Below are 13040 nucleotides of genomic sequence, written 5' to 3' on the forward strand. Positions count from 1 at the left end.
CTATATTTGAAAGCAGCTGAATTAGCCTGAAATCCAAAGGCCCTTTCTGTAATGTGAATTCTTCAGAGTAAACAATATTCCATTTGTTGATTCCTTCTGGGCAACTGCTGTGGCAAATGTTCTTTGCAGCACTCCAGTTAAAGCATGGGTTGTAGTGGCGTTTAGACCGTTGTGTTTCCCAAGTAACTTTTGTTTATGCACTTAGGCCATGTGATGTACAGAATGATGCAGCTTCAATGTAAGTGGTACCTTAACTTTCCTTCTAATGCAGGGAGAGGGAAGAACACTAGGAAAGTCTAATTCTATCAAAATGAAAGGAGAAAATGGAAAAAATGCTAGGGAAGTCCGGCTGGCAAAGAGAGAAGACTCTATTGCAAAGATGGGGAAAAAAAAATGTCAGAAAATAAATTTGGATGAAGCAGAGGGTATGTGAACTTTATAGCTTCCATCTTAACCTAAAGTAGTCTTAGAGCAATGAGATGTTGTGTCTGTGTGGCAAACGGTGCTGTGTGTTTAATGCTGCCTTGTGGAATTCTTCATCATCATCATCCTTCTGTTTTTGTTCGGTACTGTGTTTGATTATGTCACTGCTGAAGCTCGAGGGACAAAGGTTAAGGATAGCTGCAGGTAGATGTGGGGTTTGCAAAGTGGAAGCTGCCTGCTTCAGGTAAAGGAAGAAGGGATTAGGTACTGGGTTGCACTTGAATGTCCCGTTTGATACCCTTTGCAAGCCATGTAGAAGCTTGCCTTTCTCTTCACCTTTAGATAAGACTTCAAGTCACTGAAAAGCATTCTGCAAAAGGGTGTAGACCCTAACTTGCTCAGGTAAGAAGTTTTGAAAATTATCTGCTCAAGTCTCTGGCAGTCAGGGCAGTGCAAGGTGATGGCTGTGAGGAGCATGAATAAAAGCTTGGGTTCTATTCAGTAACTGCTGTGGTGATTAGATCTAAGCGAAGGGATCATTGGTGATTTTGTGTATTCACAGTCCCTTTCTAACCTTCAATTACATCTGAATAGAATCATAGAGTCAGCCAGGTTGGAAGAGACCTCCAAGATCATCAGATCATCCAGTCCAACCTATCCCCCAGCCCTAGCCAGTCAATTAGACCATGGCACTAAGTGCCTCATCCAGGCTTTGCTTGAACAGATGTGGTGGCATCAATGGAAAAGAACTTCTGAGAGAATTTGTGTTCTTACAAAATGATGTCCGTGAGAGAAAGAGGAATAAAAATGATGTAGCAGTAGAAATCTTGACATAGCACCCTCTGCCCTGGGGCATTGACTGAAGTAATTGCCTGGCTTACCAGCCCTGCATGTCTCTCCCTATCCTCCCAAGCAGAAAAAGAAATCAGAGGACAGATTTCCACCACCCCCCCCCAGATTCACATTTGCTGCTGATGTTACCTAAAAGGCATATCCATCACCTGGTTATGCACAGCTGCGCAGCCAACCAGTGTTCAGCTGTGACTCAGTGCCCACTGATGGGAACTGAAAGAGGTTCTGTGGCTGAGGCTTTAATTGCTTAGGAGATGTTTGCTGATGGAAGAGTTATTACAAACTAGTAGTGCATTTAAGATTATTTTCTGTTGCTTACTATTTTGTTAACTTTGTTTTTCCCTATTTTAATATTTTCATTTTCCTTCCTAGGGCTGAGTAAAGCATTAACATAATTTGAAAACTTCAGAATTCGAAGCTTTCACTTTTTTTTTTTTTTTATTCCTTCTCTCTTTTTTTTTAATTATTCCTTTTATTTTTTTTCCTTTTATAATTTTGAATTTTATGACATTTGTCCACGTTTGGGGAGGGAAAAAAATCCCTAACCCAAAATGTTGGGGTTTTTGTGTTGTGGTTTTTTTTTTACTGAAAACAAACCAATGAAACAAAAACCCACCCAAACAACCAACCAACTGTTCTATGAAGTTTGACATTTAACAAACCAACCAACCAAAAACCCACCCAAACAATCAACAACTGTTCTATGAAGTTTGACATTTCAGTGGAACATGTTTAATCTCTCTCTGTGTGTGTGTGTGTGTGTGTGTGTGATGCACATGAGAAACGTTGCATGTTTTAATATGCATACTGCCACTTAGCAAAACTCTGGCAATAAGAAGCATTTAGAAGCTTCCACTTTGGCTGTGTTCCAGGTTTTATGGCATTTGACAAAGCATGCTAACTCCCCCCCCCCCCCCCCCAAAAAAAAAAAAACCTCCAACAAAACCTAAAAAGATTGAAAAAAAAGTCATTTTTACACATGCAGAGGCTGCCTAATATAAACAGAGGGGTAGGGATAAGGTCATACAAGTGCATATTGTGCTACGTTAGAACTGACACTAAGCTTCTGCGCTTCATGTTGTAATGGCTTTCGCTTCAAACAGCATTTATAAGCTGGGATGTGGAACTATTGATTTTTAAGTCATCTGTTGGAGATGGCTCTTTCTAAGCATTTGTAATATTCTGTAGTTTCAGTGCTTACTTCTGGAAAACTGAGGCCATGCAGAGCCTCTCTGTGCTGGAGAAATGACATATTTTTCTATTTAGATGTTCTGTACCAAAGAGGTGGTTTATGGTTGCAATGCTTCCGTTTGGAGGAGTGGTATCATTTCTTGGCTTACAATTGCTAGGTTTCTTGTTGCCAAGTTTTGAGACTTCCTAGAACAGTGGTGATTTATCATGACTATTATATATATATAAAAAGCCTACTAAACTATTTGACATCATTAAGGACATGATCAGAAAATCACTTCTAGTTGCACTAAAAACTCTATAAAGAAGCTGCCCCATGGCTTTTAGCCATGGCTCCTTTGGTGGTTGTTGACTGCCTGCATGCTACTGATTCACTGCAGCACAAAGTAAGGAGGAGTTATACTTAAATCATCATCTGATCATGCCCTGTGATGATAGCTTCCTGGGTTAAAACTATGCTATGGTGTTAGGCTGTGATTAAAGTCTTACTCAGCTGAGAGCGATTCAGTATGATGAGGAAGTTTGCAACCTTTTGCATCTTTGGGTTTTCAAGTGGCGTGGCTGTTTTTGAGTGAAGATGGGTGAAAAAAAAGCCAACCCATCCAGAATATAGAAATGTGCACCCATTGTCAGTAAGAGCAGAGCCTTGTCTTGTACAAAGAATTCAAACGTCCTTTGTGTGTGTACAGATTGGATAAGTGCATCAAATAGAAGATGCGTTCAAGGCTCAGTGAGCTGCAGCTGTTCTGCACTGCAGAGCCCTGACAATAGCAATCCTGATGGTCTTAATTATAGTGATGCTAGCGAGCACTGCTGCCATTGAAAAAGTCCCTCATTAACATGGGATCTTCTTTCAAGGCAGCATTGAGAGAATTGAAGATCTTCATGGAAAATAAATGTGCTGAAAGTTTGTGTTGTAATGGCATTGCACTTTCTGACAAAAACTTGTCAATTTTGGGTTTTTCCCCCAATAGAATTTTTTGAACTCATATCCAAAGCACAAAGTAACAGAGCAGATGACCAACGTGGACTGCTAAGGAAAGAAGACCTTGTTCTTCCTGACTTTCTTCGTTTGCCACCCACTGGACCACCTGAACCATGCTCATCTACTCCTGCGGGCCCCAGGGGCCTCAACAGGCGAGTTTCAAAACACGATGGCAGGGATGGATGTACATCTCCAAGTGGAAAACAGGAGTCCATACAAAACTCGAGTGAGAGTTCACTTAAGAAAATGGGTTCCTCAGAAAAACACAAATCAGCTTTGGCAGCACTCCACAGCCAGAAGACTTTCAGCGCTCCTTTGAGTCCTGCACTGTCTCCAATTCCGCACGCACAGGAAAACAGTGCAGCAATATGGAAAAGGCAGTCAAGAGAACTGCAGGCTGAAGGCATCCAGATGGTAGACGATGAGAACGTGGCAGACTTGACTCTTGTGGCTGAAGGAGATATTAGCAGCCCTAACAGCACTTTGCTACCGCCGCCACCAACAACACCACCATCAGACAGCAGTAAGCTCACAGAAGCCAACTATCCGCCCCCAACTCCTTTGGCAGGTAATCAGGAAAAACCTGGATATCAAAGATCCAATTCAGGTATTTCTAGATTTTAATAGTCTTTCCTTTTCTGTAGGACTACTTTTCCTTGGCACTGCTCATCAATATTTGGCACCCACTAAAAACAAGGGGGAAAAAAAAAGTGATAATTCTCTCTGCACCTTAAGTTGTTTTTATTTTAAACAAACAAAAAAAGGGAAAAAAAATCATCAAATCCAATGCCTTAGCCTGTGCTAAATGTTAAGATTTCTGGTTGCCTTGAACAATTTCCTTTTGTTTGGATTTGGCACGTGGCCAGAAAGGGCCAAGCACAGGCAAACCTTTTAAAATACATCCACATGCTGTAATTATCATCTATACCCTAGGAGTAGAAAACAGGATATCAGCTTTGGAGCTCAGATAGCTCTGCTGCCTTCCAGCTTCTCTGATCATCATGAGATCCAGCTTCTCTGATCATCATGAGATGACACCATTAGGGTTTGGAAGTTTATTGAAGTGCTTTAGCAGGAAGCTTAATGAAGCGATGCAAAACTGTCGCGGTGTTGTGACGATTGGAATTTGAAATGGAGAAACAACAAAAAAGGCAAACCAAAAGGAGAGGAAAAACAAAATCAGACAAAAATGAGGTTATTAATGACTCAAAATGGTAGCTTTCTGGGATTGGTTGTGGTTTAGGTTTTGGTTGCTGGGTTTTTTTTTCCCTTTTTTTTTTTTTTTTCCTTTTAACCTATGCTTTGCCACGCAGAGGAATTGCATCTCCCAGAACATTCAGATGTGAAATAGGTAAATTCTAAAGACCCTTCTGTAAGTTGTTTTTTGTTTTGTGGGCTTTAGTTCTTTTTAAGCATCGTGGTCTTAGCAATATCACAGAGCAATATTAGCCTGAGGCTGATGTGTGAAATTTCTTTCTAGACATGGACTCCAAAAAAACCCCCCTATATATATATATATCTCCTTGCTATTAGCAGAAACAAGAGTTTGGGGACAATGGGTGTTGTGCCATTGCCATTTCCCAGTCTTTGCACTGTACATTTACCTGTAAAATAGAAGAAGAGGTTATCTATGTGCTGCATTTATTTTTTGGTTGATGTTTCACGGACCTAGGCGGTGCCATGATTTGTATGATCACATTTCTTTTGTGATGTGGGAGCTATTTATCTTTTTACACGAGGAGTATTTGATACTGTTCTGGATCTGTACGGGCTGATGATCTGTAAATAGCTCTTTGGCTGTTGGATGCTCCTAAACGGCGACGCGAACGGGTTCAGCCTCTCGCTATTTGAAAAGCGGAACTCCTTTCTTAGTAGTATTTGAGAAGTGTTCTATATTGCTCTACCACTTAATTTCTGCAGCTGAGTATTTGAACAGACTTGTACCCAGTGCCTACGACTGACAAAGCCACCAGATGTACTTCAGACCTGTTGCTGTGTGTATGCATAGATTGGTGTTGGTGTCTTTCCGATCCTATGACGAGTGTACAACTTAGCTATCGACTTGCATATTCCTTTTCTTTTCTCCCAGTGGGAACTGTTTAAAAGAGGGGGGGGAAAAAGACCATTTGCACTTAAAAAAAATACCCTTCATGAATTGACAGTATTTTAATGCATGCCATACATTTCTGTGTAACCACTGAGCTTTCTCCCCCCCTCCCCCTTTTTTTTTGTCTTTCTACTTTTTACTTTGTAGAAATCTTTGTGTAGTTTTCACATGTGTTTTGTATCTTTGTTCTCTCAGGAGTAATAAATTCTAGACCTAGTTAAGCAAACTGGTTTTAAGCTTTGGTTTTTGTTACTTAAAAAGAATTCTTTTCAGTCCTGGATTCTGGATTCTGATTGAAACGATCATCTTACAACAAACAGATTAATAGATGCGAACCAACAATTACTGTGAGGCAAAGCTGATGATTGTATTTGTTAATGATCCAGAGACCAAAGGGCAGATGCTGTCTTGAGATGCTGCTGGGTCACATGTGGAAGCCACAGCACTGACATGTGCACCAGAAGGCAGATAAGACAGGAGATTACTTTTAAATGAGTCAGAACAAGAACTCCTGAAAGGAGAACCTCTTCCACCTCTGGGTTCTTGGGCTAAACTCTATATTCACTGCTTTCCTTCTTATTTGAAACCAAAGCAATTCTTCCTTGGTCTTTAAGAAGCGAGCTGGTGATCTTGGTTCATCTGATGTGGAGTAACCAATATAACCACCTCTTCATTGGGTCCTTGGGTGAGAAGCGAAGGGTTGGATGGGTGCTGGAGACTGCAACTACCCTTTCCCTTCTCACGGGTCCTACCTAACAGTACTGTGAAGCCAAGTTAAACCCAGCTAAAGTACTGCAGAGAGGCTTCTCATGCTGTTACTTAGGGCCCACTGTGCTCTGGGGGCTGCAAAGGGAGTTTTTCCAGAAGTCACCCTGCTCCCACGTAGTCGTGGGCCTCCGTGGAAGGAAATGAAGCAGCTGAAAGTCCTGCTGCAGCAGTTCCCCTTTTGACAGTTACTCAGACTTTGCCACAACAAATAATTGCTGTCCCACACATTGAGTTACCTGGTTTGATTTTAGAGGTTTTAATCTTTGCGTTTTCCAACTGGTCTACTCTGCCTTCACTGGTGACTGTGGTTTGGTTTTCTGTCACAGCCACCTATGAGAGACCTTGGAAGGAATGAAAGAAAAGGAGTTTATTATTCCAGAACAATCTTTAGTTTTTCTTAGGTTTGTGACAACCCAAATTTTATCCTTTTTTAAGAACAAAAAAATGAAGAGAAAGGAATAAAATCCCTTCCTTTTTCTTTTTTGCTTGCAGCCTTTTTGCATTCACTAACTACTCCGAGTACACTGCAATGTCAAGGGAACTGCCTTCTGCAAAAGAAAGGTGACTTCATGGAAAAAAAAGAAGTATGGGCTGAAACAAACCTTTTTCTGTTCTCCTAAGTTCACAGAGCTCACATGGAAAGACTCTTCAGTGATGGGCAGTGACTCTAATAAAGGATACTGGAAAATCTCTCCTGTTAAGAATCAATATTTCAAAGGGCTAAATCGTTTATAATGGTTGCTTTTTTAAGTGCTTTAATGGTTCTCCATTCACAATCAGGATCCTATCAGTGGGAAAATGCATTTCTGATTGGGTTATTTGGCTCAAAATAATGGTGTAAAAAGGAAAATGATGACTGCATAATGTGATGTGGGCTGTGATCCTGGCTTCAGCTTGGTATGAAGGCAAGTATGATTCACAGAATGCTTTGGGTTGGAGGGGACTGCAGAGGTCATCCAGTTCCAACTCCCACGCAATGGGCAGGGACACCTCCCACTAGAACAGGTCACTCAAGGCCTCATCCAACCTGGCCTTGAATACCTCCAGGGAGGGAGCAGCCACAGCCTCTCTGGACAGTCTGTTCCAATGTCTCTCCACCCTCACTGTAAAAAGATGTCTGCTTATGGCGTGAGTTGGACTTTGGGTTAGTATAGGAAGGGAAAAGGGCTGGAGCTGGGTGTATGTGGGGTAGTTAAAGGTCTTTTCCAACTGAAATGATTCTGTGATTCCAAGCAGTCCTTCATTGGCAATTTGCCAACCAGACACTTGTAGCAAAGTCAGGCTAATATCCATCCCTGCCATGGGTAACATGGGAGGGGTTTTCTCATTTGGCAACCTAGAAGGCAAAATCTGAACAGTGGAAAAGAGCAAAGTGAGATTTGTGTTGCTTAGAGCTTTCAAGAAGCATTCTTTTAGACACACCACAGAAGGACAGGGGTTGGAAGGGACCTCTGGAGATCACCTTGTCCAACCTCCCTGCCAGAGCAGGACCACCTAGAGCAGGTTGCACAGGTCAGCATAAAGCAGGTCTAGATCTTCCTTCAAGAAGTGAAATCCATTTGTACTGTAGTAACGTTGAGCTCTGAAGCAATTCCCAAACCAGGCTGCCAGACAGGAATCAGCACTGATTCTAGCTGCATTACTCAGCAAGGGAGAAGGTTGATTGTTGTAACAAGCCTGCCAGTTCTGGCAGATTCCCCACTTGAAAAATTGGGGAGTTCTGGAATCTGCCAGCTGCTTGCAGAAAGTGCTTCCTGCTTGCCTCTGCATAGCCTGGTGGTTGTACCCATCTGTGGCAGAGGGAACTTAACCATCATCTGGTGTAACTGGCTTAGAGTCATGCTTTTGTTGTTGAAAGTGACTGAGTACTGATGTAATCTCTTGGGTTTGTTGGTTGGTTTGGCTTGAGTGTGGTTTGGTTTTCTTTTTTGGGGGGGAGGGGGGTGTGGGAGTGTTGATTTTTTTTAATCACTGCATGGTATAATGAAGGTGCTTTGAATGTTGTCCAGTTTATCCCAGGGGCATGCTCATGACCCAAGTGAAAAAATAGCTGTCCTGGGAAGAGGAAATCTTTCAAGACTTGACTCCTCTTCAGAGCTGTGACTATCAAGCTAGAAACCTTGCACTACATAATTTATTCAGTTCTATTCCACTGAGGCTTTTGAGTAGTTCACTGTAATTGCTGCCTCTGCTACAACTTAGGTGGGCATTTAATCTTGGCAGCAATTAGACTTCTTCAGTCAGTGCCACCTCATCCTCAGATAGGACAACTTGCAGCAATCCAGGCTGAGGGTGCACAGAGTATAGATTTGATTTATTTCTTCCTTTTCTCCCTAAAAAAAAAAACCAAACACCCTTTTTGGTTTGCTTTGCTTGGTGTTGTTTGGTTGATTTGTGTTTTGTTGGGTTTTTTTTTTCTTCTGTTAGTTTGGGATTGTTTCTTTGTTTTGTGTTAAGAAATATTGTGGGGTTCAGTGGGGGTTATCACCTACCAAGTGAGGGGAGATTTTTCTGAGGAGATGCACAGGTTTGGTCTGTTGATTCAGTTGATTAAAGAGTTCATTTAGAGCTCTCTTTTGATAGTAGGTGTCCAGGTCATTGGTTAAGGTGGAGAGCCAGCCAGGGTGAACTCTGGAGTGATGCCTCAGTAACGTGGCAACCCCAGGCACAAATCTAGGTTGAGAGCAGCTGTGAAGAAAGAGACTTGTTGGTTGCTGAGAAGCTCCCCAGGAGCCAGCAGTGCCCTCATGCAGTCCAGAAAGCAGCTGTGTGCTGGGCTGTAGGCAGAGGAGTGTTGCCAGCAGAGTAAGGGAGGGCATTCTGCCCCTTGGCTCTGCTCTGCTGAGACCTCACCTCTGATACTGGAGTGTAAGAAGGACACGGAGCTGTTGGAACGAGGCCAGAGGAGGCCAAAGGCTGGAGCACCTCTGCTGTGAGGATAGGCTGAGGGTGTTCAGCCTGGAGAAGACTGGGGAGACCTTAGGGCTGCATTCCAGTACCTGAAGGGATCCTGCAGGAAGGCTGCAGAGGGACTTTTCCTAAGGGTGCCTAGAGACAGGACAAGGGGGAATGGTTTGAAGCTGAGGAAGAGCAGGGTTAGAGTGGAGCTCAGAGAACCTGGAATAGGTTGCCCAGGGAGACTGTGGCTGCCTCCTCCCTGGGGGTGTTGAAGGCCAGGTTGGATGGGGCCTTGAGCAGCTGAGTCTAACTGAGAGGTCACTGCCCATGGTGGGGAGGTTGGAGTAGACGATCTCTAGGATCCCTTCCAAGCTCAGCCATTCTATGGCTCTGGGAGATAAAGAGTGAATTTAGACCCTATAAAATGTTACTTTTTTAAAGGCTTTGCTTTGTTTCAGAAATAGATTGGCAATTGTCTCCTCAAAATAAATTTGCTTCCTTTCTTACTGGAAAGAATGCTTTCAGAAGTGGGAGGGTTCTGGGATGGTTTTGCTTTGAAAGATAAATTAGACAGAAATTAAATGCAGAGTGGGCTCTCAGAGCCTGGGGCTGGCCATTGTTCCCAAAGACAAAACCAAAACTGCCAACTGCTCTTCTTTGTTATTCACAGCCAGGCTGCAGTAGGGTCCTACTGAGCAGCAGAGATCAGCTAACTTCAGAGGTATTTCCGTGACTCTCACTTTTTGGCTAACTAACTTGTCACAAGGACAAGGAACTCCCAAGTTCAATACCTGTGTCATAGTTAAGGAGATTAAAAGTGATCATGCATAGATCTTCAAAAGGTCCAAACAAGGCTTTTTTGTCATAAATTCTAGAGTATTTTATATAATGCTTGAACTAATCCTTTAGTATCCCTGGCATGGAATCCTACAATGGCTTAAATTGGAAGGGACCTTAAAGACCATCTAGTTCCAACCTCCCTGCCATGGGCAGGGACAAGTCCCACTAGAGCAGATTGTTCACAGCCTCATCCAACCTGGTCTTAAACACTTCCAGGGATGAGATGTTCTCTGGACAACCTGTTCCAGTGTCCCATCATCCTCATAGTGAAGAACTTTGTCCTCATGCCCAAGTAAATCTACTCTGCTCTGATTTAAAACCATTGCCTCTCATTCTACCACTCCAAGTCCTTGTCAAAAGTCCTTCCTCAGCTCTCCTGTAGCCCCTTTCAGCCCCTGGAAGGCTGCTCTAAGGTCTTCTTGGAGCCTTCTCTTCTCTAGAGTGAACACCCCCAACTCTCAGCTTGTCTTTGTAGGAGTGATGCTGAGATGCAGCCGAGATGCTGAGACCCTCCAGCCCCCTGATCATCTTTGTCTGTATCAGAGGCAGTCCAGTCATTTTCCCAGTGTGAGTCAAGATAGCCACAGAAAAGAGAACCTGAACCAAATAGGAACTTCAGGAAAGGAAAGGATTATGACTTGTAAGATGTAAGAAGAACGTAAACAGTTGTTTTTAACACAGGCTGCTGTCCTGCAGCTAATTGTCTCCTTCCTGCTGCTGTGTCATTTTAGAGAGGCTAATTGGATTCTGGATCAATATAAAGAAGCACTTGTGGGGATTCAGTCGTACTGAGGCCCAAAGCTGTTAATCCTCTGTTAATCAGAGCCTGATTAAGTGGGAGAATTACATCTAGTACATGGCTGAGATCAATAACAAACAAAGGAGCAGAGTTGTGTTAAGAGCAGACAAGCAGGAAGCAAGGAAGGCCTGGAGGGATGCTGGTTTAAAATGTGAGCTTCTTGCAGCCAAGCAGGGAGGTGCAGCCTCTAGCTGGAGTTACACTGCCTGCAGCTACCTGAGAGCTTGGAGCCAGGTGGGGCTTGGACTCTTCCTCTTAGCAGCAAATGAAAGGATGAGAGGAAATGGCCTCGAGTTGCAGCAGGGGAGGTTGAGGTTGGATATTAAAAGAAACTTAAAAAGTGAAAGGGTTCTCAAGGGCTGACACAGGCTGCCCAGGGAGGTGGTGGAGTCATCATCCATTGAGGTGTTTCACAGAGGCAGAGACGTGGTGTTGAGGGCCATGGGTTTAGCCCCAGCCTTGATAGAGTTAGAGAATGGTTGGAGTGGATCTTAGAGGACTTTTCCAAGCAGAACAACTCAATGAGTCTATGTCAGTCTGGGTCAAGATTCAGAACTCTTATTGTTATTTATTCTTGGACTGTTCCTGGCTTTTAAATGCTGCTGGGTGCAGTTCCCTTCAGCAGCCATTGTAGCCATGTGCATAGGAGGTCACTGCCCACAACAAACACCTTTTGGTGGTTCCTGCTTTTTACCCTGAAAGAGCGAGTCCAGAGGAAGCCACAGAGGTGACTGAAGGGCTGGAGCACCTCTGCTGTGAGGACAGGCTGAGGGAGCTAGGGGGTGTTCAGCCTGGAGAGGAAAAGGCTCCAGGGGGACCTTAGTGCTGCCTACCAGAGCCTGAAGGGACCCTACAGAAAGGCTGCAGAGGGAGTTCCATAAGGGTGCTAGAGACAGGATGAGGGGGAATGGTTTGAAGCCGAGGGAGAGCAGAGTTAGGCTGGATCTTAGGAAGAAATTCTTCAGTATGAGGGTGATGAGACTCTGAATCGGCCACCAAGGGAGGCTGTGGCTGCTTCCTCCCTGGGGGTGTTGAAAGCCAGGTTGGATGAGGCCTTGAGCAGCTGAATCTAGTTGAAAGGTGTCCCTGCCCATGGCAGGGAGGTCAGAGTAGATGATCTCTGAGGTCCTTTCCATCCTGAGCCATTCTGGGATTCAGGTACCACTTTGGGACAGGTTGTATGGAATCAGAGATGAGAGTAGTGTCTGCCTGATCTCCTGCAGCAAAGAATACATCAGAGTCTGCTTAATTTGGAGGCTGAAAATGCCTGCTGAAGTTTGGGGTTGCTTTGTGCCAGTAAATGAGTGATTCCAGGAACTGTTCCTGGAAATGTCAGTGGTTTCTTGTCCAGAGAGTTACAGGTATTAGCAAATATTTCAAGCAGATTCTTACCTGCTGCGGGCCAGCACAAAATCACTGAGGTAGAGGTTGTCATCTTCAGCTGACCCTCTCTGACAGGAGAAGTTGAATTCTTGGGATGAGCAGTATGGAACTCAGCAGTGTGGTGCTGTTACCTTCCAGCAGAGCTGAGAGCTTTCTGCCACAGTAAGTACTGTGGAAGAGAACAGCAGGACTTTAGCAAAGGCAGAATGCCAAGTGAAATGCTGTATCTACACAGAAAAGGTGTCTGACTCTATGGAGTCACACAACTCCAGGCTGCAAGTGACCCCAGGGATCATCTGCTCCAACCTTTCTAGGTGATAGTGCAGTTGCAATGAGCTGGCCCAGCAGCCTGTCAAGCTGAGCCTTAAAACTGTCCTTGGGAGATCCCTCCCTGGAGGTATCACAGTATCACCAAGGTTGGAAGAGACCTCACAGATCATCAAGTCCAACCCTTTACCACAGAGCTCAAGGCTAGACCATGGCACCAAGTGCCACGTCCAATCCTGCCTTGAACAGCTCCAGGGACGGCGACTCCACCACCTCCCCGGGCAGCCCATTCCAGTGTCCAATGACTCTCTCAGTGAAGAACTTTCTCCTCACCTCCAGCTTAAATTTCCCCTGGTGTAGCTCGAGGCTGTGTCCTCTCGTTCTGGTGCTGGCCACCTGAGAGAAGAGAGCAACCTCCTCCTGGCCACAGCGACCCCTCAGGTAGTTGTAGACAGCAATAAGGTCTCCCCTGAGCCTCCTCTTCTCCAGGCTAAACAAGATGTTCCAGGCCAGGTTGGATGAGGCTT

At 44.2% G+C, this 13040-nt stretch overlaps 1 protein-coding gene across 7 annotated transcripts in view; it reads left to right on the top strand.

Moving 5' to 3' along the window:
- Nucleotides 1-13040, top strand: part of RGS12 (regulator of G protein signaling 12) — a 95135-nt gene that overhangs the window by 74432 nt on the left and 7663 nt on the right. For 3 of the 7 annotated variants that reach the window (XM_064151608.1, XM_064151615.1, XM_064151614.1), the window contains 2 exons: nucleotides 272-425; nucleotides 3441-4058. In XM_064151608.1, coding sequence (XP_064007678.1) covers nucleotides 272-425; nucleotides 3441-4058 — 772 coding nt within the window. Of the gene's footprint in view, nucleotides 1-271; nucleotides 426-765; nucleotides 826-1647; nucleotides 2191-3440; nucleotides 4059-6818; nucleotides 7017-13040 lie in introns of those variants that run through there. The other 4 variants (XM_064151609.1, XM_064151612.1, XM_064151613.1 and 1 more) reach the window with 4 other exon arrangements.

This window comes from Pogoniulus pusillus, chromosome 11, assembly GCF_015220805.1.
Source record: "Pogoniulus pusillus isolate bPogPus1 chromosome 11, bPogPus1.pri, whole genome shotgun sequence".
NCBI lineage: Eukaryota > Metazoa > Chordata > Aves > Piciformes > Lybiidae > Pogoniulus > Pogoniulus pusillus.